Here is a 23,602-nt window from a genome sequence, read left to right as displayed (position 1 = left end):
CCCACCAAGTCGTATTTACTACTGAAGAATGGTTTATTCATCTATTTTAATATCCAAAAGAAAACATTTAATTCTGCATGAAAACCCTCTCGATGCATCCTCTTCTTGTTGTAGTTGATGAATTAATAGCAAAGAAAAACGTCTGGTGCTCATGAACACAACATAGTCTGCTGCCCATACTATAAAAGTGTAGTTAACTTGCTATTGTACTTTTTGGTGTCAAATTACTGAAATTGGCGCAATTGGTGGTCTTGTAGGAAAACGAAATTGATCAGTTTCTAAATTTAAATTGATAAATTGTGAGGATATGACGTTTTCTTTACGCTTGGTATTTCCTTACGGAATTCCCTAGGTGGCAGCAGTAGCCTGATTCCTGTGTCAAGTTTTGTCTATAACCAATATAGAGAACCGGACGCAGTCATCTTTTATTTTGTAATTGAAGCTAAATACTCTTGTATTAAAAATTAATGCACACTTGAGATTTAAAAAATGTCAATTAACATTTTCCACATTTGTTTTTCATTTATATACAATTATAGCTCCGAAATATGATGATATCTGTAAATGGCAGCCAGAATATAATGTTATTTTGAAAGGGTTTTCGGAAATATACCTTTGAGTTTGTTAGGAATTTTGACCTAAGGGCAGATTCAGGGCGACGCATATACATTTCACTCACCGGGCTAAATGTCGCTTCTGTCGAGGCAAATTTCTGGATAGTTAAACGTTAATACCACCTGATAATTACGCAAAATAACAAGAGGACGGCATTATATATTTGGTAAATATTCACATGAACTCTGTCTGTCGTGTTGTCACGCTTTCTTAATGCTACCGTAGTTTGTTGAAGGTTAGCGGCTAACATTTAGTCAGCCATATCGAAAAAAAACTTCGTTTAAACGTCGTCGAAAGATTGAGAGAATATTAACTCTTTTTTTTCAAATTGAGTCGGAAAAAATGTAAAAAAAATAACTAAGTTGTGGAATTGTCTTCGACTTTTGTCTTACTTAGGGAGAATTATCGGGTGAGTGAACCCACCTCTGACCCAGGGGCCCGGTTCCACATAAACCGGGGCGACCGGGAGGCAGCGTTTGGACCCTCCGGGGAAGGCGTTCTCTGAGCGGGGAGGATTGGTCACTGGGTGCCGGGTAATCCGGGAAGAGAACTCATGAATGGAAAGCGGAACAACAGGTGGGTTGACACGAATTATTGAAAACATATATATAGAAATTATGGTTCTGGTCAAATTTGAGCCACAAATTAAGAAACATTAAAAAGTATTATATTATATAATACTTTTTAATGTTTCTTAATTTGTGGCTCAAATTAAGGAGGGCATAACAAGTTACACTGGAGTATAAATATGTGATTTAGAGTCGAGAAAATATGGTATATATATAATATATATACCATATTTTCTCGACTCTAAATCACATATTTATACTCCAGTGTAACTTGTTATGCCCTCCTTCATTGTATATATTTAATTTATTCAATTTATAGTAACAGTTACTAAAATAAACTCATTTAGAAGCTGCCTTTACCGTAAAATGTGATGTATAATAAAACACCTGCTTTTTTTCTAATGTGATTTTATGTCCACATGATGTATTTTATTGTACAATAATAAGATAAGTGATGCAGTAAAGTTAAACATTGACATTTGATTCATAGGATCTGAATCATTTTAAACAACCATCAATACGAAAGGTGACATTTCATCCAACTAGAGCAGGCCTAAACCAGTTTTTCCATGTTGTCTGTCGAAGGCAGGTGTCATGAACTCCTCAGGTGTGCCTGATTGCTCCGACTGGTTTTGACAGCTGTGCATGTGTGGCTTTCACATATTGCCATAGCAACCCAAACGATCAAATAAGGGTCCGTTATCTAAACTAAGTTTGTCATTTGTTTTGATGTCGCAGAAGAAGCTAGTGCCCAAGCCATTTTCTCGTTGCCGCAGCGACCCGGCTATGGCACCGTCGGAAAACCCATCAAGCTTCTGGCAAACTGCTTCCAGGTTGACATACCCAAGATCGACGTCTACCTCTACGAGGTTGACATTAAACCCGACAAATGTCCTCGCAGAGTCAACAGGTAACACAACAGTCATTCATTTTGTCTTTGTTGGATACTACCCTTATTCTATTTACTATATACAGACCATATTTCCTCTACATACTCCACTTATTATCCTTTCTCTCATTTCTTTATTTACTGTACTTACTTTTTATTTACTCTCCCTACTCCACATACTCGGGTTACATTACATGCTAACTTTGCTCCAGATACTCCAACCTACTATTTTGACTCTTATTCTCACTTTCCACAGAGAAGTGGTGGACTCCATGGTCAAACATTTCAAGGTGACCATCTTTGGTGACCACCTTCCCGTGTACGATGGGAAGAGAAGCCTCTACACAGCTAATCCACTTCCTGTCGCAACTAGTGGGGTAAGAGAAGCCCCTCTGTACTGTACTATTTACGACATGTGTCAAAGTGGCGGCCCGGGGGCCAAATCTGGCCCGCCGCATCATTTTGTGTGGCCCAGGGAAAGTAAATCATGACTTTCTGAAATCAAGTTGACGTTAAAGCGACCCGCGAACCCCTTGATGTACGACATTCATCTTGCGTTTTTTTTGTTTTTGTTCCCTCTCCCCCCCAGGTGGATTTGGACGTCACCCTCCCGGGCGAGGGCGGTAAAGACCGCCCCTTCAAGGTCACCGTGAGGTTCGTATCATCGGTCAGCTGGCACCTGCTGCACGACGTCCTCATGGGACTTGCCACGGACCAACCGTTGGACCTGGAGAAACCCGTCAGCACCAACCCGGTTCATGCCGTGGATGTGGTTCTTCGTCACTTACCCTCCATGAAGTAGGAGAAACACATAAACCTCTAGTGCTGTTTCCTCTCTAACAATGTGACTTTTTAAAATCAGGTACACCCCCGTCGGACGTTCCTTCTTCTCCTCCCCGGAAGGTTACGACCACCCGCTGGGCGGGGGGCGAGAGGTCTGGTTTGGCTTCCATCAGTCTGTACGACCAGCTATGTGGAAGATGATGCTTAATATTGACGGTCAGGCCACATAACGTTTGAAAAAAAAATTCCCTAGCCTCTGTCAAAGTCATTTTAACATTCTTCTACTCTGATTCCAGTGTCCGCCACAGCATTTTATAAAGCCCAACCGGTCATTCAGTTCATGTGCGAGGTTCTGGACATTCACAACATTGACGAGCAGCCACGCCCACTCACTGATTCGCACAGGGTTAAATTTACCAAAGAAATTAAAGGTACATACGGACCATCATGTGGCTCTTTTAACATTCCCAAGCAAATTTCAATGAGATATTCATTAGTAGAAAATGCCAACAAAGTCATTTTTATGTGTATTTCAAGGTCTAAAAGTGGAGGTGACGCACTGCGGAACCATGCGAAGAAAGTATCGAGTTTGCAATGTGACACGACGCCCCGCAAGCCTTCAAACGTATGAGTTGAAATTTCCAACACCCAAGTTGTTGAACCACCCTTATTTACTATACTAAGTCTATTTTTGCTCGGAATTTACAGTTTTCCTTTGCAACTGGAGAACGGACAGACTATTGAACGTACAGTGGCGCAATACTTCCGGGAGAAGTACAACTTACATCTTAAGTATCCCCACCTGCCTTGTCTACAAGTAGGGCAAGAACAAAAACACACCTACCTGCCACTTGAGGTTAGTTAGTACTCATAAAAGTTTAACTGTGGGAATCCTCTGAGAAAGTCACTTTTTTTTACCCAGAGAAATTCCAATTACATTTTTAACCCAGCACAAAAACTGACCCTTCATTTTTTTTCCTTCCAGGTATGCAACATTGTTGCTGGTCAACGCTGTATCAAAAAACTAACCGATAACCAAACATCCACCATGATAAAAGCAACAGCCCGTTCTGCTCCAGACCGACAAGAAGAAATAAGCAGACTGGTGAATATCGTTTTAATCCGCAATGCCACGCCATTTTCTCAATGGCAGCCAATGTAAATGTAACCTTTTCCGCCATCAGGTGCGCAGCGCCAATTACAGCGCCGACCCATTTGTCCACGAGTTCCAGTTCCACATCCGCGATGAGATGGCTCAGGTCACCGGCCGCGTCCTGCCGGCCCCCATGCTGCAATATGGCGGCAGGGTGAGCTCTGAACCCTACATGGTACTTACCCCACATCCTTTTGCATGTGGTTCTTTCTATTCACTTTGCGCACTAACAATACGATATTGATTTGAGCATGCGCCTCATTTGGAGTGAGCCTTTGCAGATTTCCCTAATCGAGCTTTCACCTTGTGTTCACCCCGTATTGTCATTTGTCAGAACCGCACGGTGGCCACGCCCAGTCATGGGGTGTGGGACATGAGGGGTAAGCAGTTCCATACAGGAGTGGAGATCAAGATATGGGCTATTGCCTGTTTCGCCACCCAGAGGCAGTGTCGGGAAGAGAATCTGAAGTGAGTTTACTGAAGGATTATACTTCAATTGGGGTGTTTTCCTCATTTTACAGTAATCCCTTGAATATCACGGATAATGAAGAGTAGAATTAGCCGCGATAATCGAAAAAAAGGCAAAGTAGGGACTTAAAAAAGTTCCCTGTGTCTTCAGATTGGACATCTATCACTGTTAATAGTTGCCATTGCATTGACATTGTTCCCTCCTCTCGTCCTCAGGAGCTTTACCGATCAACTTCGGAAAATCTCCAAAGATGCTGGCATGCCAATACTGGGTCAGCCGTGTTTCTGTAAATACGCTCAAGGTGCCGACAGTGTTGAGCCCATGTTCCGACATTTGAAGAACACGTACTTGGGCCTGCAGCTTATCATTGTAATCCTCCCTGGGAAAACACCCGTCTATGGTAGAAATGCCAACAACTTTTTTTCAAAATACGTAAACAAATAAAAAAAATCTGGCTGTTGTCTCACATAAAAATCCCTTTTGTCTTCCACAGCTGAAGTGAAACGGGTTGGCGACACCCTTCTCGGCATGGCCACTCAGTGTGTCCAGGTAAAGAACGTAGTCAAGACCTCACCTCAAACGCTGTCCAATCTCTGCCTAAAAATCAACGTCAAACTCGGAGGCATCAACAACATCTTGGTCCCTCACCAACGGTAAAGACTGTTTATGGTGGATTTGAGCATAGAATTCAGATGTTGTTGTTTTTTAACTCCTCTTGTGGGTTCTGTTGTTTATTGTGCTAAAGTAGAGTTTTTCTTATTTTCATTATTTTTTTTCCTTCGTCCACTTTTTTTGTTTTCTGTCCGGTCCACTATGAACATTCACAAGGAGTTCCCGGGTTTCGGCACCAAAATTAGTGTCCTTGTATTTTAATGATTACGTTAATCTTGTGTGTTTTATCTACCCAGCCCATCCGTTTTCCAGCAGCCTATCATCTTCCTTGGAGCTGATGTCACTCACCCTCCGGCGGGAGATGGGAAAAAGCCGTCAATCGCGGCGGTGAGGGAGATAAACGTTCAATTGATTTTGACTGGGCGGTGTCTGAACCAAATCTATGACATTCAGGTTGTGGGCAGCATGGACGCTCATCCCAGCCGATACTGCGCTACCGTTCGAGTCCAGAGGCCCAGACAAGAAGTCATCCAAGACTTGGCCTCTATGGTGCGAGAACTCCTGATCCAGTTCTACAAATCGACACGCTATAAGCCAACGAGAATCATATTCTACAGAGACGGCGTGTCCGAAGGACAGTTCAGACAAGTAAGCATGACTAACTAAATATAGAGTACCACTTAGTAGCTAACATATTTCTCTTATAGGTGTTGTACTACGAACTATTGGCAATCAGAGAGGCATGCATCAGCTTGGAGAAGGAATACCAGCCGGGAATTACGTACATTGTTGTGCAAAAACGTCATCACACGCGGCTCTTCTGCGCCGATCGCAACGAACGGGTGGGAAGAAGTGGAAACATTCCCGCGGGAACCACGGTGGATACTGATATCACCCACCCTCATGAGTTTGACTTTTACCTCTGCAGTCATGCTGGAATACAGGTGAGGTACTAGTCCTACCCGAAATTAAGTGCAATAAGATGTAGGGAAAATACACTTATCGGCCTATGAAAATCCTCAATGCTAACGGCTGTCAGTGCTAGTATTAGCGTAGCTGTTTCGTTTATTTGTTTTTTTTTTAGTGCACTTGTTTTTGAACAATGTTATGCTAGCAATAGCTTGTTCAGAAGTAGCGTCATAGTGCCTAACAAACCTTTTTGAAAAACAGCCATAAATAATTCCTATTTTGAAATGTTATTCTTTGAGAGCTCACAATTTAAAAGTAAAAATACATGATGTCATCTTTTAGCCATTTTACCACTTTTAAAGTACAAAATGAATTCTTTTGACAATGTTGTTACACTGTTGCTAATCAATGAGCTCGTTTTTTTCAGGGCACAAGCCGTCCGTCTCACTACCACGTATTATGGGACGACAATTGTTTCACTGCCGACGAGTTCCAGCTCCTCACCTATCAGCTATGCCACACTTATGTGCGCTGTACCCGTTCCGTCTCCATCCCCGCGCCCGCCTACTACGCTCACCTGGTGGCCTTCCGTGCACGCTATCACTTGGTGGACAAAGAACACGACAGGTAAAGATTGCATTCCGACATTTATTCGGTTCACGGAATTAATATCTTTTTCCCTAGCGCGGAGGGCAGCCACATCTCAGGACAGAGTAACGGCAGGGATCCCATGGCGTTAGCCAAGGCCGTCCAGATCCACCATGACACGCTGACGACCATGTACTTTGCCTGAATGCACCTCAAGGTTGAAGGTTAAGGTTGGCAATATGGAAACCCAAAGCGCCTAATTATAATCCGTCTTCCACAATTGGGACTAATAAGTCCATCTCATTATGCTGACGGTTTTACATATTTTTTTTTGTGTTTTAAGGTTTGTATGTGTCTGAAGTAAATGGTAGCCTGCCTTAATATGGAAGTCAAATGTGAGGACTCGATTTATAGCCTTACTGTGAAGTGCAGAAAGTTGGACTGTTTTTATCTGCGAAATACTTAAGTTAGCGCGCTAAATTAGCATGTCATCGTGCAGTTTTTCCCATTTTCACTCGTTACCGCAAGCAATTCTATTCGTCGTCCTACTAGCTTACGTCAAAGAGTCCTTGGGTGCAATAACAATCCATAATTATCTTTATTTCCCCCCTTTTTTTGATATTTTCGGGTTAGCTCGAGAGAATTATGGATGCTATTTAAGTGCCTGAACGGATTAGAAAGTGCAATGTTTGCTTGGAAACTAGGTTTGGAATATAAGTGGGGTTTTTGAAACGTTGTTAGCATCACCACGACTCTGTTTTAGCTGCTAGATTAAGAACGATGTTGTATTCTAATATTATAGACTATATATTAATACAGAGGGACTCGAAGCTGCACTTAAGGGATGATTACCCGCATTTAAAGAATCCTTAGACATGTAAATAGTTTCACATTTCACAATGAGACGTTAACACTCGTTGAGTTTACTTGAAGAACGGTCCATCTTGCACGTTTTTTTGGGGGGAAAAAAGCCTTAATGGACAACTACATTTATCCTCTCAAGTAAGTCCAAAGATGGAGGCGTATTTATATTTTAAGATATTAGTTTATTTTAATAAGATGATCACTTCTCAAATTGTGAAATCTCTAAACTCTGGTGGAAAATTTGTCCTTTGTGCCTTTTTGTGGTGGTGCTTTACAAAAAAAAAACTAAAAAAGGCAGAAAATCTATTCATCACTATACTGTAAAATGTGTTTTTGTACTTTGTGCCTCTGTCGTATGCCAAGAACAACAAAATATGCAGAATTTTTGGGGGGCGCTCATGGGACCAAAAAATACAAAGTACTACATAACTCATGGTAAAACCTCATATGGTGATAAGTTGACATTAAAACTGTGCATGTTTTTTGAACAGCAATAATAAAGGAGTACGGCAGGTGTTTGGGAAGGACTCCATCTTATCCAAATTCATAATTTTAATTATCATGTGATTTTGAGACGTTTACAGTCAGAAGTCTCCCTACAAAACAAAAAAGAAGATGACTCCAATACAAACCTGTTTTTCATTGCATGTTTCACCTCATTGAAATTTGATTTATCTTAACACTTGCCCGCTCCTAATTTAAGCCTTTTATTTTAGTTTTGGTATTTAATTTTTGTAAAAAAAATAAAATTGTTGCCTGGCAGCAAATGTGTGTTTTTGGTGGTGAAACTTGCTGAATGCAATAAAAAAATGTGATCTTTAAAATGGACTTGTTTTTTTTTGCTGCATTATTATAATTAAACTTCAAAGATTAAAAAGGAAAAAAATCCCCAAATTAACCAGATAAAATATTCTCAAATTGGCATCCGACTTCAACCCTATAGAACACAATAGGGAATAAAGTCTGTCAAATTTCATCAAACCGTCCCTCCTAATTGAGACGGATTGGACACTAAACAAAAGAATTTAACCCGGATCCTCAGCCACATTTGAGGATATGCATCTTCGCCACCACGTTCCTCAAGTAGCGTTTGAGCACGCTCCTGACGGCGGCCGAGGAAAAGTAGAAAATCAGCGGGTCCAGGCACGCGTTGAGGGTGCTGGAGAGCAACGCCACGTTCCTCCAGTGCTCGCTCTCGTGGCGCACGAAGCCCACCACGTGCGAGACGTTGTAAGGGCCGAAGCAGACGGCGAAAACCACCAGCGTACCCAACGCCAGCCCCATAGCCCTCAGCCTCTTCCGCCTGCCGATTCTGGGGAGACGCCACAGGACCAGGAGGAAATTCACATAGCAGAAGCAGCAGATGACAAAAGGGACGCAGAAGAGGACCAAGAAGAGCTCCAGGCGGACCCGGAGAATGATCTCCAGCTCGGATTCCGTGAAATTCAAGTAGCAGGTGGACGGCGGCTCGGCGGCGATGTCGCCCCACTGGGCGTACGGCATGATGTAGACCACGCTGAGGTTCAGGGAGGTCACCGCCCAGAAGAGGACGCAGGCCACCACGGCGTAGCGGGGTCGGCGGCAGAGAGCGTAGCGAAAGGGGTGGACCACGCCCAGGTAGCGCTCCACGCCCACGGCGGTCAGCAGTAAGGTGCTGTTGTAGATGGTGACGTAGAAGACGAAACCGCTCAAGGGGCAGAGAGGGAAGGGGAGGAGCCATTGCATGTGGTCCGAGGCCTCCTTCATCTTGAAGGGCAGGAAGGCCAAGAAGATCAGGTCAGAGATGGTCAGGTTGAGGAGGAGGACGTCGATGGGTGCGGCGCGGGTGCGAACCTTGCGGCAGAAGGTGCGCAAGGCCAGCACGTTGGCGGGGACACCCGCCAGGAAGGTCAAGATGTAGACAGCGAGTAGAAGGAGGTGCATTGCTCACTGGAGAGAACACAATGGACTCGCTCGTTAATTATGCAGATTGATTGATTGATCATTTAGCTCTTATTTGTGCAGTTGCCAACTTATTTATCTTGTTGACTAGATATTATTTTGACTACCTTTTTATCTTGTTGACTATGTATAATGTTGTTGACTAGTTGTTATCTTGACTACCTGTATATTTTGTCGACTACTTATTATCTTGATTACCTGTTTATCTTGTTGACTACTTATTATGTTGTTGACTAGTACTCATAATTCTGTTGACTACTTATTATGTTGTTGACTAGTACTCATAATTTTGTTGACTACTTATTATCTTGACCACCAGTTTATCTTGTTGACTACTTATTTATTGATGATTTATTTGTCTGTCTGTTGTTTTTATTTGTGGATTTTGTGGTGAACCTTGACATCTCAGTATAGTTGTATAATGACAATAAAAACATTAAATCCAATTTAATTATTTTTTTAACTGGGAGAAGGCGAATGAACCTTTGAAATGAATTGGACGCCCACCGTCGTCAATGGAAATAAAACGTCATTATTGCCAGGAAATAAAAACGAATAAGAATTTCTGATTAAAACTTTTTAGATTAATCACAGTCTAATATGTCGAATAATTGACTGGTTATGTGATTCCCTCACACGTTCAACAATCCAAACTATTGAAACACTAATTTTCTTGATTATTCAGGTGCGCTTGTTTGTGCAACAGTAAGCCTCAAACTGTTCACTAAGACATCTCCGCACGATTTAATCGACGACTAACGCTCATATTATTAATATTATAATATTAATATTAGTCTTCCTCCTCCAACGATGAATAATATATGACTGTGAGTATTATTTTAATTTCTTTAGACGTTTTTTATGGCGTTAATACCATCAAGTACAGACGCAAATTAGCATTAGCCTTAAGATAACGGAAATAGATAATACATACAATATATTGTGATTTTAATAACAATATCGATCTCTTTTATTGTATCTTTATTTGACAGAAAAACTGAATTGGAATAAGAATATTCGTCGTTGAAGAATTGATGTCCTGCATTATGTGAGGTAAGCATTTTATTTATTTATTTATATATTTATTTTACAAAATATTAGGAATCGATTCAAAATAATTACATTTATTCACCCAGTTACAAACCGAAAGTTGTCTTATTAAAATACTACGTTTTTAAAAAATAATGACAGACAAAAAAAGTTATAACAAAAAAAAAAAACGTTTTTCAAACCAGAGAATGTTACTAAGTTGTCAATAGACATTAAAACACAGCACAATAATTCTAAACCTGGATATAAAACAACATTTAAAGTAATTTAGTCTCAGGATGCCAGCATATAAAGACATTTTTGACAAAATGGCATTTATCTACCACATTATTTTACAATTGTTACAGTAATTGAATGATATATTTTTTTTAATACATAAATGTATTCTTACCTGACACTGTCAAACATGCCACGATAATTTATCTCTCCATAACTGTGTTGTTCCAACACTCTCAACAGACAATGTGTCTTAGATCCATCACAAGAAATACATCACAATATCAATATCTCCTATCTCGCTTTCACTGGGGAAAATTTAATAAATTTTATGACACAATATTTGTTGTTCGCACTTTTCAAACATCATCACCCCGCAACCGCTTGTACACTCAAAATGTTACAGGGAAGTGTTTCATAATTGTTATGTACCAAAGGTTACTTACAAGAACCAGTAAACACAGAAAAAGTCAGATTTTTGTTATTGCCTTAATGTTTTTGTGTGGTTATGAGCTGCTGTCTAAGTATGAAATGTCTTATTACAGTTTTTTTGGTGATTTATTTTTTTCTGGGTATGATGAGGGCATTTTTTCATGTTAATTTTTCCATTTTTTTTTTCATTTGTTCATTCACCCTTCCCCATCAGAAAGGGATTGGACGTCTAGTGACGTCATTGGCAGCCATTGATAACCCTGTAACAACTAAAAGTAGAAAAAAATCTTATTTTGTGTTTTTTTTAATCCCTGCCAGTACTTTTTATCTTTAAAGAAATGTTCACTATAATAGTACAAAAGGTTTCATAGTCATTCCCGACTGAGTTTGGGCACATGGGCGCCATCTTGGCTCCTCTCGGTAACAGTAGCCGGCGACCCGTTATTAGCTCCAGTGTTAGGAGTGACGTATCGATGGCGAAAACCGTCAGTGCGACTGAATCTGCTTTGCGCGGCGCAAATTTTTCCCACAATCCCCCTGGACGTGGCCGGCGACAGCATCAACATGACGACGGGTTCCAGAAAAACGTTACAGGAACTGCTCAACATGGCGTAGGATCTCCACTCCACGTTCTCCCCTGCCACAAAACCCACCACATGCGATGCGTTGTAGGGAGCGTAGCACACGACGAACACCGCCAGCGTAGATAGCGCCACCCCCAGGACTCTCCGCTTCCCCGCCGGACGTAGATTGGACCGCCACACCAGCGCCACGCAGCGTAGCGTGCAGAAAGACGAAGCCGTCAACGGCAGGAGGAAAAGAACCACGGCCATTTCCAGACGTAGAGGTAGCAGCACGGCTAGCTGCGAGGCATCAAAATGCTCGTAGCATGCTAGCGCGTCGTCCTCCGCCGAGACGAAATTGGCGCCGCCTTCCGCTATCAAACCCACGCCGAGGTGAAGCAGGACAAGCGCCCATAACGCCGCGCTGACTGAGCAGGAAATCCGAGTACGCCGGTACCGTTTATAGACCAACGGGAAAGCGATACTCAAGTAGCGTCCCGTCGTCACGACGGCGATGAACAAGCAACTCCCGTAGAGCGAAGCGAAGAGGAAGAAGCTGTAAACCGGGCACAACGGCGCCGGGAGTCTCCAATCTTGGAGCAAAGTCTCCAGAGCCTTGACGGGCAACCAGGCTACCAACGCCAGATTAGCCAGGCAGAGATTCAGGGCGTAGACCACGTTGGGGGTGGCGCCACGTTTCCGGGCTTTGCGGACGTACGCCAACAGAACCAGAAGGTTAGCGGGTAGGCCCAACACAAACGTGAAGGAGTAGACCAAAAGAGCCACGCAGTCCTTGATGGCGTCCATGTTGATGATACAAAAAGAGGCCAAAAACTAGCATTAGCTTGGAAGATCCAGTACCCATTTAGAAAAAGGAAGACTCTTGTCCAACGGGAGACCGTCCAGACTGATTGAGCGGCGTTGTACGTCGCCCGGTTGGCAACAGATATCCTATCAGATGTGGGCACTCATGTGGAAGTAGTGGACATTTAGCGGGCGGGCGCTAGCTTGTCGTAATGGGGGGAAAGCATCTGGAGCTTGAAGTGAAATGATTCAGAATAATCGAAGGTTGTGCAAGGTCATATTTTTTTTAAGGTTTACTAGGCTAATAACTTTGTTGTGGGATTGGTTTTGCAAAGACAAAATGGATTTGGACATCTTAAATTGACCTTGAAAGTCTAACAAAAAGATAAATAACAGTCCATAGGACTAAAAAGGTCAATGTTAGCGACTGGCTTTTATGATGCGTAGGCGTGTCACGCAAAAAGCTTACATTGAAAATAAACGGAGCGGAAAATGCGTTACTTTGTTGTGGAGGCATTTTATTGGAGCGGAATGGAAGATAAGACATGTTTTTTTCTCCAAGAGGGCGATTCATAACAAGCTTGTTGCTATTCAACGCAAAGGGATCACAAACAAAAATGGAGGTCCTAAAATAGTCCATCATTCAGATAGTTTGGGAATAATTGTATAGATTTGAGGGGGTCTATTGCGTTTCCAGATGAGCTACACTCCTCCCACTGGAGCTGGTGAGTAGAAGAAGAGGCACCGGGGTTTCGTCACTGTACAAAATGGGGACCAGGCGCTCGCGGATTTTGATGCAACGTTGCTCCAAGGCTAAAGCTTCACGTTTCCTAGCGTGGTCCTGCATCAGTTGGTTGTGATGGAATTTCAGTCTTTGTAACGAGTGCCTGAAACAGAAGAATGTCCAACAAATTTGGGGCTTTTGGGACTATGCTACGATTGGTAACATACTGAGCTTCAGCTAGCTTCTCCTTCAGGAAGGCAATTGTAGCTTGGAGCTGGTTGACTTCATCCACAAGGCAACGTTGCGCCTAAAAATGGCAAGGAAAGAGATTTAGGAAAGATTGAGATTATTGAGGATTTTGGTCTTTACCTCATCTCTGCACAGATCCATTCCAGGTCGGGCGGTTCGGTTCTCCAGTCTAGTGTGAGCTAGCTTCATGGGGGCAGTTTTTGCTTGGAGATCCGCATCCAGATTGAATATGTCCCTCTCCATGGACGCGATCTCATCTTCCGTCTATGAGAAAAGCAATATGTTGTGTAATCTGTGACGACGGCGTTCATTTGGTTAAACTGACATTTTTCAACTGCCACTCCAGCTCACGACACGCTTGTTGCTCGTCGTGGTTGCGTTTACGTAGCGCAAACTCCGTGGCCCTCTGCTGGTTTTTCAACTCGTTTTGGAGCTGTGATAGTTGAGAAAATGCGGGAAATGAGTCGGGGGTGGAGGGAAATGAGTCGGGGCGAGGGTGGGACGTACGTTGACTCGGGTGAGACTCATGTCCTCCCTCATTTGCTCGGACATTTGCATTGCTTCGCGGGCTCGTGCGAGATTTAACTGGGTGAATTGGATCCAATCGTGGGGAGTGCATGTTCTAGAGGGAATGAGAAGGGTGCTTTAGTAAATCATCGGTTGTCTCGGTGGGACAAACAGTCTATCGCTTGGTCAGGTTGGGTTGACTGTCTGTGAGGATGACAATTTGTCTCTTGGATAGACTTTCTTTACTCTCTGTGGTTTGTACAGATGAGATTGTACCCTCCATTCAGTTATAATGTTTTTCCATCGACAAATATGGCCAATATGCGAGAAAATACAGTACTTTTTCCCCCAAAAATGTGTCTGATCTGTAAATACTTCATAATCTGACAGATTACCCTGCCGGTATCCGGGTAGGATTTGGCTTCAGGGAGATTTGTGGTGAAGTAATAGTTAGTTCCAGACAAGTATTGTCAATATTCAACGTTTCCATCTTGTTTTGAATGTCTGCCGTCAGCTGCTGTCGCAGTTTCTGCAAAATACTGGAAAGAAACGTCCAACAAGGCATTTCAGCGACGCTCCATCGACATTAAGAGGAACAAATGTGTTTTATAGAATTTACACGAGCTGTTCAAATGCCTGATCTATATGCAGCTGGAGAACTTTCTGCACTTTTTCAATGACGTGAATCTCCTTTTTTAACTCCTTTTCCACCGGGTCGTTCACCAGCTCAAATCCACGCCGACCCTCCCTCAGGGTAAGACTCTCCGTGGTGACCTCGTGGGGAACAGCCGTGGCGGCCAAGGTCTCCTCAGTCCTCGTTTTGTTCTGTGAACCACCCCAAAAAAACAAATAAAACACATGCTGATCTTTCTTTGGCACCCATTTACAGATAAAATTAACCTAAATGAGATTACCAGAGTTAACGCTTCAATTTCGTCGTCAACTTTCTGCGCACAGGTCACCAGGAGGTCCTTACATCTCGTTACCTCCCAAATTCTATCCCTCAACATGCGAGCGGTGTCGCTTTTGTCCCAGTCGGTCTGCAAAGACAACATGGTAACCATTTTGTTTTGTAATGGCGAGGTTAGTAAAGACTTACTTGACAGGATGTTTCATTGCGGAGGACGCTGCTCTCTTGGCGGATCACGTTGGAAATATATCGCTCGATTACTGCCGTGGCAGACAGTTTTTCATTGTTTTTGGTCCATTCCGGCACACCATAGTGCACGATGGGTTTCTCGGGATGTTTGGCCATGGTGGGGCTGCAATCTTAAAAAAATATTTAGTCATTTTTTGTATTACAGATTATTGCAATTGACATTAATCAGCATATGACCTGAAATGACCTAAAACTAACTAACTATTGACTTCAATAAATAACGACCCTTTCGATAAAATCAATAAATAATACTTAAAAAATCGTTAGTGCAAGTACTTTTCAATTTGGGGTAAAAATGTAGCATGGAACTCTCATGATGTTTTTGAAAAAAAAAAAATAATAATGTATTTCCCTACCGTGAATCAACTTGATTGCGTAAAACACCCCTATTGGCAATAAATAATCTAAATTAATTACTCTCCGCGGATGTGTTCGATTGGGGGGGGTCGTAAATCTTTTATGCTTCTTTGTGACGAATCTGCGGATCGTGACGTAAGCAAACAGGTGTCACCGTTTTAGCTCGAAACCCGACTTGAATTAAACTTATTTACAAACTCGAAATAGAACCTTTAAAATCAAAGTAGGAATTTGTTAAAGTACAGGATTAGAACATTTTGGTTTCAATTTTAGAATCTACGTAAATTTAATGCCAACTTTTTGTTAGTGCTAGGCAAATGACTAAGAAGCCTCAAAATAAATAGAAAAAACAATATAATTTAATTATTTAGCTAACCATTTTTATTTAAAAACATTTGTAGCTTCTTTGCAAAGTCAATAGAAACTTCCGACATAATTAAAATGGTTTATTCAATATTAATTCGATACAATTGTTCTATATTTGAAACTCACCTCAACTTCTTAAAATGAATACGAAACTTATTTTAAAATATGACTCACCTTAGTTATTAAATGAGCAATTACGCAGTTGGTTGTCTTCTCCTTGTTGAATGGTTTCCATAGCAACAGTCGTCCTTGGCAACACAATGCCCGTCTCAGATAAACGTGACGTAGTTTCGCAAGTATCTCATTTACTTCAATCTTAAACGAAAACTATAAAACATTAAATAAACTTTTCCTTAAATACATGTAATTAGTTTGTAATTCATATCTTAATATGAATTTATGTTCATTTATCATAGCATCACAATTTCCATACTGTTGAAGCAAAAACATATTTTTCATATTCATAGTTTATTGCCTTCAAATAGCAACTGTCCCAAACATCAGTTTGCCCGCCCCCCCAAAAAGACCCCACATTCACTGTTCTACCAACTACTAGGCAATGCCTGATAAAACCTGATCCTATGATGCAAATTATTCAAAAAAAAATTAAATCCCCCCCCCCCCCCCGAAAAAATAAAATCTATGTAAAATTTGAGAACCAGATGCCAGTGCACTACCCTAAAATACCTGAGCTAGGTTTACACCTCATTTAGGTCTTGCACTCCAATAAAAAGCAACACATCAGAGCTGTTTTTTTTTTACTAATGAATTGCCTGACTAACAACCCTTAAAGATGCCCAATTTGGACTTATAAATTAAAAAGGACGATATAAAAATAGTGATATTCAGACTCATTCGCTGCCATCGATGCTGATAGACAAAACAAATCTGCTTTTGAAAATGAAGTGGTTTAAAATGAACCAAATTTTGCACCCAAATTAAAAAGAAACAGATCATGAAATGTTCTAGTTTTTTTCACCTTCCAAGTTAAATTAACATTTATTTTGAAAGGCAGTAAATTAATAGAAGACTAAAAATTATTTGCCAAGTTATTCAAAAGATGAACTCAAGTGTAAATGTCAATGTCAAACTTTATGGACTTTATGAATCTATCCAATCCCTCACTAAATGTAAAACAGATTGTCAGATGTCAATCATTCAATGGCAGCCATTTTAGTAATTCCTATGACATTTGGTAGCTTGAAAAAGAGAAAATACACAAAAATAAAGTTAAGAAATCGGTAGCTGTGGCAGGATTGTAAATGACGGTAAAGCTTTGTGCAAGAGTGGTGCGTCGAGGTGTTTTTTTTTTCATTTTTTTCTCTTCCTTAAAGCAGGTTTTGGCGAGTTTCATTGGGCTACTCAGTAAATGTCCGCCATTGACCAGCAGCATATGAAGGGAGGCATTGTCTGTCAGCAGTCCTTCACTTTTTTTTGCTTCGTGTTCATGTTGTCTGGTGGCGGCGTCCTGTGGTTGTTCCTTTCCTGCTATTGTTCACGTTAGCGACTGTCCTCGACTTATCACTGCGGCGTGGCGCTGCCGTTGACTTCCACGCCGTGCTGCTGTAGCTGCGCCCGAAGAAGCGCGTTGTCGCTCTTGAGTTCTTCAAGCTAAGAATATGAAAAAGACATGAAGGGACGTCTCATTTCACCGCGCGATTGGCCGCCGTTTACCTGTTGGCGAAGGACTTCGTTGTCCACTTCCAGTCGTTCCACTTCTTTGTAGCTTTCCTGCAACCGCTGATTGTTTTGACGAAGCTCTCGGATGTAGTCACAGGCTTTGGATAGGATTCCTCCTTTACTCTGAAAAGGGTAGACATCTTTTATGTTGCAGCTAGGAGATTGTAATGAAAAAAAAAATGGAATTGAGAAGACTTACAGCACCAGTTCTACTGTCAATATTACAGTCGGGGATGATTTTGGAAAGAGTGACAATCCAGTTGTTGATTTTGTCTCTTCTTCTTCTCTCCACTAGGGAAAAAAATAGTAGTTCTGAAAATTAGCATTGGTAAGGAAACAATGAATTAGCAAGTAGCTTTTAATGCTACCTTCGTTGTGTTGTGCTCTTCTTCTTTCGTCCCTCGGTGCTCGTGGACCGTCCACTTTCCTTTTAAGGACACCAAAAGAAAGTGGACAGTGTGGAAAAATGTTCAAAAAGACAACTTAAAACTATGAACTTGTAATGAGTGTATTGGCTTGCTGTGAATATGTTAGCTTACTTGCTGCTAATGCTAGCAGCATTACTTTGAATGTAAAAGTTGTCCTCACCAGTTTGTGCTGGCATGCTGCAACATCTCGCTTTCACCGAGGTCTCTGGGGATGGCAGGCAAGTAGGACAGTGTGGTTTTTAGGATGGATAGCAATCGGACCTTTTCTTGCATTTTGACTTGCACAAGCCAAATTCAAAGACTGAATACCTCATGGGAAGTTGGATGGAAAATACTTTTTTCTTAAGTAGGACTATTGCCATATGTAATGAGTACAACTTTTGGATTTTTCCAACTTGTAAAACAGCGTTTTTTTTTTACTTACGCGGGATACGTATGCGTGCGAGGCGCGATGGTCCGTTGGGCCGCCGATTGAAGCACATCGGGAGGGGTCATCATGACGTAGAACTGACCTAAATGCCAATTAGGGATGAATTTATTCACAATACCAAGATTTTATTTGCATGTCTTTTAAGTGATGCTCACCGGCCCCTTGCGCGATTGTCGGGTCAGCGGCGGTTTGCACCGACACTGCCGCGGCCGTCCCGTCACTGACGGTAGCGGCGGGGAAGTAAGCGAAACGCGTCTCTCCTCCGACCGTTTCCCCAGCTGGACTTCCCCCGTTACTGAAAGGGTTCTGGATTACAGCCTGGATTTAAAAAAACAATGGCCTATTATATAATAGGTGTAGCTAACAAACGTATGACACTTCCTTATTTGTTTTTGTGGAATTAATAAACACACCTGCGGCGCGGCCGTGAACGCCGCGGCGGAGACGACGCTCACGGCTCCGGCGGCCGACGCGTTGACGTTGTCGTCCGTCACTTGTACGACTCGATATGTAACCTAGAAGAAGCGGAAACATGTTGATGTTAAAAAAAATAAGGGACATCTAACCGGGGACCAAAAGTCCGGTCACGGTACTGCAGAATAACATAACAATTTTGCTAGGTTGATAGTTTTTACCTGTCCGCCGCTGTTATCTGTGCCAAACTGGTACTGGACATTGTGGTCAGCAAACGTAGCTTGTGAGACGGCGGAAATTGTGCCAGTTGACTGATCCTCTGCTTCTCCTGTCAAAACAATTGAATTCAATATTTTTAATCTAATTTATAGAATACAAAAATAACTTATGTAGTTGCAGTACATGGCTGATCAATTAGTTGGAAATAAAATCATTCCTACCTTCCTGTAATTGCTCAATTTCGTCGGGTTCCTGTTTATGACTGCAACAAAGAAAGAAAAATTCATCTTATTAAAATAATTGAAATATTTCATGCATAATAGCAGACAACTGGAGAATATTTCATTTGTTATCCAATTTCTGTAATAGCGTGTATGTTTATGATAACCAATGTGAAAGCAATTCTAATTTTGGGGACAAAAATGTTGAAATAGTATAAATAAATACTAATAAACTTTAAATTATTATTAATAAAATGATGTAATGTATTTTTTAAAAGGCATCAAATACTACCACAACACATTCTGTTATAACAGTTAATAACTCTTGAATAAATTATTATTATTATATTATTACCACTCTTAAGTTTGAACAGTAAGTGGTCTGTTTATGTTTCCTTAGTTTTAGTGTACATTGTAATATAACTAAGTTATAAAGAGATCCATTTGAAAAAAAGTTCAATTTTAAAGTACCTCCAATCAGCCTGTATAATAACAAACTCCTCATTTAAGCCTAGTTGCTGGTCAGCTACAGTTTTAGGTCAAAAATCAGTACTAAAGTGTGCTGAAAATTAATATAATGTATTTTCAACGTTATACTATGAATAGCTAACTAAAACTCAAAACGTCTAGGTCAATGACAGCTTCTAAAAAAATGACCTTAGCACTTCACAAAGTAGCGCCCATGACTATTAATGTATTTATATCCGCTAAAAGGTGCACAAGGTTACATTTTATGACCACATATTTCCCAAAAAAAGGCCAATAATTTTATGTTTAACGTTCGGCAAACATATACAAACAAAATTGAAAATTACAACCTAGCTCGAGTACTTAAACGCACCACCACAGTCGGGCCAAAGTACCGAAGTGTCCCGAAAAAAATACCACTACAAAGCGATTAAATAAGTAAATAAATAAAAAGTAAGCCCGCCCGGTCAAATAGTTTAAAGACATAAAGAAGATTCTAAACTATGGAGGCCTCGCTCAGGGTGACGGGGCTAAGCGATGGAAAAGCTCACCTCCCCGAGCTATCCGCACTCTGCTCCAGCAAATCCATGAAGACTCGGTCGGGGTGGGAACGAGCGACGGCTACAACGCAGATCCACCGAGGTGGAGGGAGGCTGCCGTGATCACGGGGACAAACACACGGGTCATGTGAGGCACGCAGGCCGGGACACGTGAGGCGTCGAGCGGCCAAAGAAGCTAAAATGGAGGCTTCCGCTTCGTCTCCGCTCGAGCTGCCGGGTTGCCAGATTGGGAAGGCCGATAATAGGCATCATGGGAAATGTAGTTATTTTTGACAAGAGCTCCATTGTTTTGCTTTCAATCCATAAAATAAAGAATAATTCGAAATATAAACAATATTGATACTATTTTACAGAGCCAATTGAATTATTTTATTGTCAGTATAATGAGATTTAAAGCTTCACCAACTACTTACATGCAATAGTGTTCTATTTTACTCAATGACTTAATATTTGGTATCTTATTAAACAGTGGTAAAAGTTGACAACCTCCTTGTAATGTAATGATTGGAATTGCCACTTTTTAAAAAACTTTGCCTTGACTGTACATATATATATTTTTAGATATTTATACACCATGTGGATTCAGTCGGTACCAACAGCTAAACAAATAGAAGGGGACAAGGTTAAGGCAGTTATGCAATGTTGGAATCCCTTTTAAAGTGATAAAGATAATAATCACACATCTGCATGTTCCCATGGACAGAACAGAACACACACTTCTCACATGTCCTCATTAAATATCTTTCTCATAGTATAAAGATACATTAATAGTGTAAAGTTGGAAAAAGTAGAGGCAACTCTGTTCTTTGAATTAAATTTGAATATAGTATTCAATTCGTTTGACAAACAATAATTGTAAAAACAATCATTGAAGAAAGCATTACCGAGAACAAATATTCGGAATGGCTGAGAGCTCAAAAGCAGGGGGTGATGAATAGGCCACACACACTCGCATACACACATATACACATATGCACACACACACACACACACACACACTAGACAGGCCCCTCACCTCACTATAGCGTTGTCATCTGCTCAGCTATGCTTGATTCCCACAATAATCTCATGGCAGTGTCCACTTGGGCGCCCGACTGAAACGAGGCCGATCACCTCTCCCAATTTCAGGTATGAATTTTATCATCATTATTATTATGTTTTCATCAACAGAGCTGACATAGCAAGTGTGTTATAGAAACTCTAAACCTGCTTTTAAAAAGGTCCATCACACACATCTGAGGTTTCTTTTATTCAGATTGAATGTTGGTTGGCTAGTTTAATGCCTGTTAGTAATTCTTTGAACTCACTCTTTGCAATTTGCACTCCTGTTAAAGTTATATTTGGTTAAAAGAGGGTGAGTCATTATAATTATGTTGTATTTCAATAAATATCATCAACAAATGGAATGTTTTTGTATGACGGAGTAGTCTTCTTGTGCCCTGAAATCGCCAAAAATGAATAAATAAATGTTAGTTGCGGTCAAAAGTTGGATGGTATAGATGACTATATTACATGTACTGTAGTATCACTTAATCACATGTAATGTATCTTTTTCTGCAGCACTGGAAAAGAACTGGGACTATGTGGTGGCTTCTGATTCTTGTGGGGTGAGTCCTGTTTAAGACTGGTTTCTGATTTATTGATAAACAAAATTTTCACCCACAATGTAAATTTCACTTATTGATCATGATTAAATCTATTATTGAAGAAAATACTTCAAATCTACTGTTAAGGCCCATTTGTGTTTTCTCTGTTAATTGAGCCATCAAAGTCTCAGTTATTTTTTTTCCCATTTTCAGCGTCAGCGGTCAGGTTCGGGGAGCCATACAGGGTCCGGACTACGACGACACGCCCTCCCCAGAGTTCCTCAACCCATCCTGGATGTCCACCATCCCGGACGAGCGTCTCCTATCCGAACTCAGCATTCCCGGCACCCATGACACTATGTCTCTGTTTGGCGGCGTCTACGCCGAGTGCCAAACCTGGCCCCTGGCGCTCCAATTGCGCGCCGGCGTCCGCTTCCTGGACATACGCGTCCGCCACGTAGAGGGCAACCTCACCATCCACCACGGCGTGGTATACCAGAACGCCCACTTTGGCGACGTACTGGACTCAGTACGGGATTTTCTGGCCAGTTACCCAAGTGAGACGATACTGATGCGAGTCAAAGAGGAGTTCAGCGAGACCAACAACATCTACTCGGCGGTGGTCGAACACATACACCGTTACGCCAGTTGGGAGATGCTGTGGCACAGTCGTTTGGTGCCCACTATGGGCCAGGCAAGAGGTAAGCTCATCATCTTACAGAACTTCTACGGGCCGGACTTGGGGATGCGCTACGCCTCCATGGACATCGCAGATCACTGGAAGGTAAGTTCAGATGGAATTTCATATGTGATAGCGGCCATTGCTATGCTTTTTTTGGTCATTAGAGGTCACGTGGCTCGCATTCTTCCAGGTTCCCACGCTTCAGCACTTGGAGAAGAAGTGGCAGAGTGTCTACGAGCACTTGGAGGCGGCACCCCATGGGGACAAGGACCGGATGTTCCTCACCTATAGCAGTGGGAGTGGTATTTTTGCCTTCCCCAAAACGGTGGCGCAATTGGTCAATCCTCAGTTGCATGAGTACCTTAAGGCCAAACGTGATCTGAACCAACGACTCGGTATCATTTGCATGGACTTTCCTGCTGCGCCGTTGATCCAGACCATCATTGGTTTCCAACTCAAAGCCACAGTAAGCAAGCCCACCCAATTCTCGAAATGCATTCAACCTCATTGTAACTTGGTATAGAAAAAATATTCCTTACTTGTTTTAATCAACAATTAGGGCTAAAGCAGATCCATATATTTGAGTTTAAATCTCAATTTAATTGTATAAGGACAATTAAGGCATTCAATTCGAATTATTGTAGAGATGAATGTAAAATATTAGTTTGAGATGATTTCTTCATAAAATGTATTAGTGGTACGAGCCAATAAAGCCTTGCACAAATGCATTTTGTTTGGCCTTCCAATCAGATGCAGTGACACATTGTGACCACAAGACGTCGCTGTCAAACTTATTTCAACTAGTCTAATCTCAAAAACAGCTTCAAACATTAGTTTTTAGTAGCATTTTGCACACAAGTAGGCATTGCTTACTCGAAAAAAAATCAATTACTTATATGAATGAACAAATTAATTATGTTGTGTTTTCAACGGAAAAAGATTTATAGGAACCTACTTTCATCTCTTCTCATTCTGGAATTTGAAATGTGCTAATAATTAAAGTGAGTCTTTCTTTTTTTAAGGTGGGGAGAAAACATGTCCTAAATGTTCTTAATATCAGAATAACTACTATTATTTGCAAACTTTTTTCTTGAG

General features: G+C 41.4%; 6 protein-coding genes across 7 annotated transcripts; 2 read left to right on the top strand and 4 right to left on the bottom strand.

Moving 5' to 3' along the window:
* The first annotated feature begins 1,013 nt into the window (after positions 1-1,013).
* Positions 1,014-8,269, top strand: LOC144214668 (protein argonaute-3-like). The gene is made up of 18 exons (XM_077743245.1): positions 1,014-1,191; positions 1,923-2,094; positions 2,330-2,450; positions 2,663-2,871; positions 2,936-3,072; positions 3,153-3,287; positions 3,394-3,481; positions 3,565-3,712; positions 3,842-3,961; positions 4,041-4,184; positions 4,344-4,477; positions 4,694-4,878; positions 4,972-5,131; positions 5,387-5,477; positions 5,544-5,738; positions 5,798-6,034; positions 6,427-6,626; positions 6,684-8,269. Exons 1-18 carry the CDS (start codon positions 1,173-1,175, stop codon positions 6,790-6,792), a joined length of 2,604 nt encoding a protein of 867 aa, XP_077599371.1. The 5' UTR covers positions 1,014-1,172; the 3' UTR covers positions 6,793-8,269.
* Positions 8,270-8,489: 220 nt separating this feature from the next.
* LOC144214816 (free fatty acid receptor 2-like) lies at positions 8,490-11,111 on the bottom strand. The gene is made up of 2 exons (XM_077743505.1): positions 10,834-11,111; positions 8,490-9,380 (listed from the first exon to the last, which is right to left on the bottom strand). The coding sequence occupies exon 2, from the start codon at positions 9,372-9,374 to the stop codon at positions 8,490-8,492; it is 885 nt and encodes a 294-aa protein (XP_077599631.1). The 5' UTR covers positions 9,375-9,380; positions 10,834-11,111.
* On the top strand, positions 10,009-23,235 carry LOC144214815 (1-phosphatidylinositol phosphodiesterase). 2 transcript variants are annotated; one of them, XM_077743503.1, is made up of 6 exons: positions 10,013-10,219; positions 10,385-10,445; positions 21,315-21,367; positions 21,800-21,846; positions 22,039-22,609; positions 22,698-23,235. In XM_077743503.1, exons 4-6 carry the CDS (start codon positions 21,821-21,823, stop codon positions 23,028-23,030), a joined length of 930 nt encoding a protein of 309 aa, XP_077599629.1. In that variant the 5' UTR covers positions 10,013-10,219; positions 10,385-10,445; positions 21,315-21,367; positions 21,800-21,820; the 3' UTR covers positions 23,031-23,235. The 2 variants fall into 2 exon arrangements, with proteins under 2 accessions (XP_077599630.1, XP_077599629.1); XM_077743504.1 differs by lacking the exon at positions 21,315-21,367 and having other exon boundaries at positions 10,009-10,219.
* On the bottom strand, positions 11,462-12,645 carry LOC144215205 (free fatty acid receptor 3). Its single transcript, XM_077744038.1, has one exon. The coding sequence runs from the start codon at positions 12,458-12,460 to the stop codon at positions 11,462-11,464; it is 999 nt and encodes a 332-aa protein (XP_077600164.1). The 5' UTR covers positions 12,461-12,645.
* Positions 12,955-16,073, bottom strand: tekt2 (tektin 2 (testicular)). Its single transcript, XM_077743659.1, has 10 exons — positions 15,994-16,073; positions 15,037-15,206; positions 14,852-14,977; positions 14,557-14,762; positions 14,333-14,476; positions 13,938-14,052; positions 13,756-13,863; positions 13,551-13,694; positions 13,409-13,488; positions 12,955-13,344 (listed from the first exon to the last, which is right to left on the bottom strand). Exons 2-10 carry the CDS (start codon positions 15,190-15,192, stop codon positions 13,140-13,142), a joined length of 1,284 nt encoding a protein of 427 aa, XP_077599785.1. The 5' UTR covers positions 15,193-15,206; positions 15,994-16,073; the 3' UTR covers positions 12,955-13,139.
* Positions 16,561-20,464, bottom strand: usf2 (upstream transcription factor 2, c-fos interacting). Its single transcript, XM_077744059.1, has 11 exons — positions 20,231-20,464; positions 19,212-19,252; positions 18,993-19,099; positions 18,771-18,872; positions 18,513-18,675; positions 18,352-18,439; positions 18,088-18,132; positions 17,868-17,926; positions 17,699-17,790; positions 17,494-17,622; positions 16,561-17,430 (listed from the first exon to the last, which is right to left on the bottom strand). Exons 1-11 carry the CDS (start codon positions 20,266-20,268, stop codon positions 17,341-17,343), a joined length of 954 nt encoding a protein of 317 aa, XP_077600185.1. The 5' UTR covers positions 20,269-20,464; the 3' UTR covers positions 16,561-17,340.
* Positions 23,236-23,602: the final 367 nt, after the last annotated feature.

The sequence above is a fragment of the Stigmatopora nigra genome, chromosome 21 (assembly GCF_051989575.1).
Source record: "Stigmatopora nigra isolate UIUO_SnigA chromosome 21, RoL_Snig_1.1, whole genome shotgun sequence".
NCBI classification, from domain to species: Eukaryota; Metazoa; Chordata; class Actinopteri; order Syngnathiformes; family Syngnathidae; genus Stigmatopora; species Stigmatopora nigra.
This window is presented reverse-complemented; position numbering and strand designations above follow the sequence as displayed.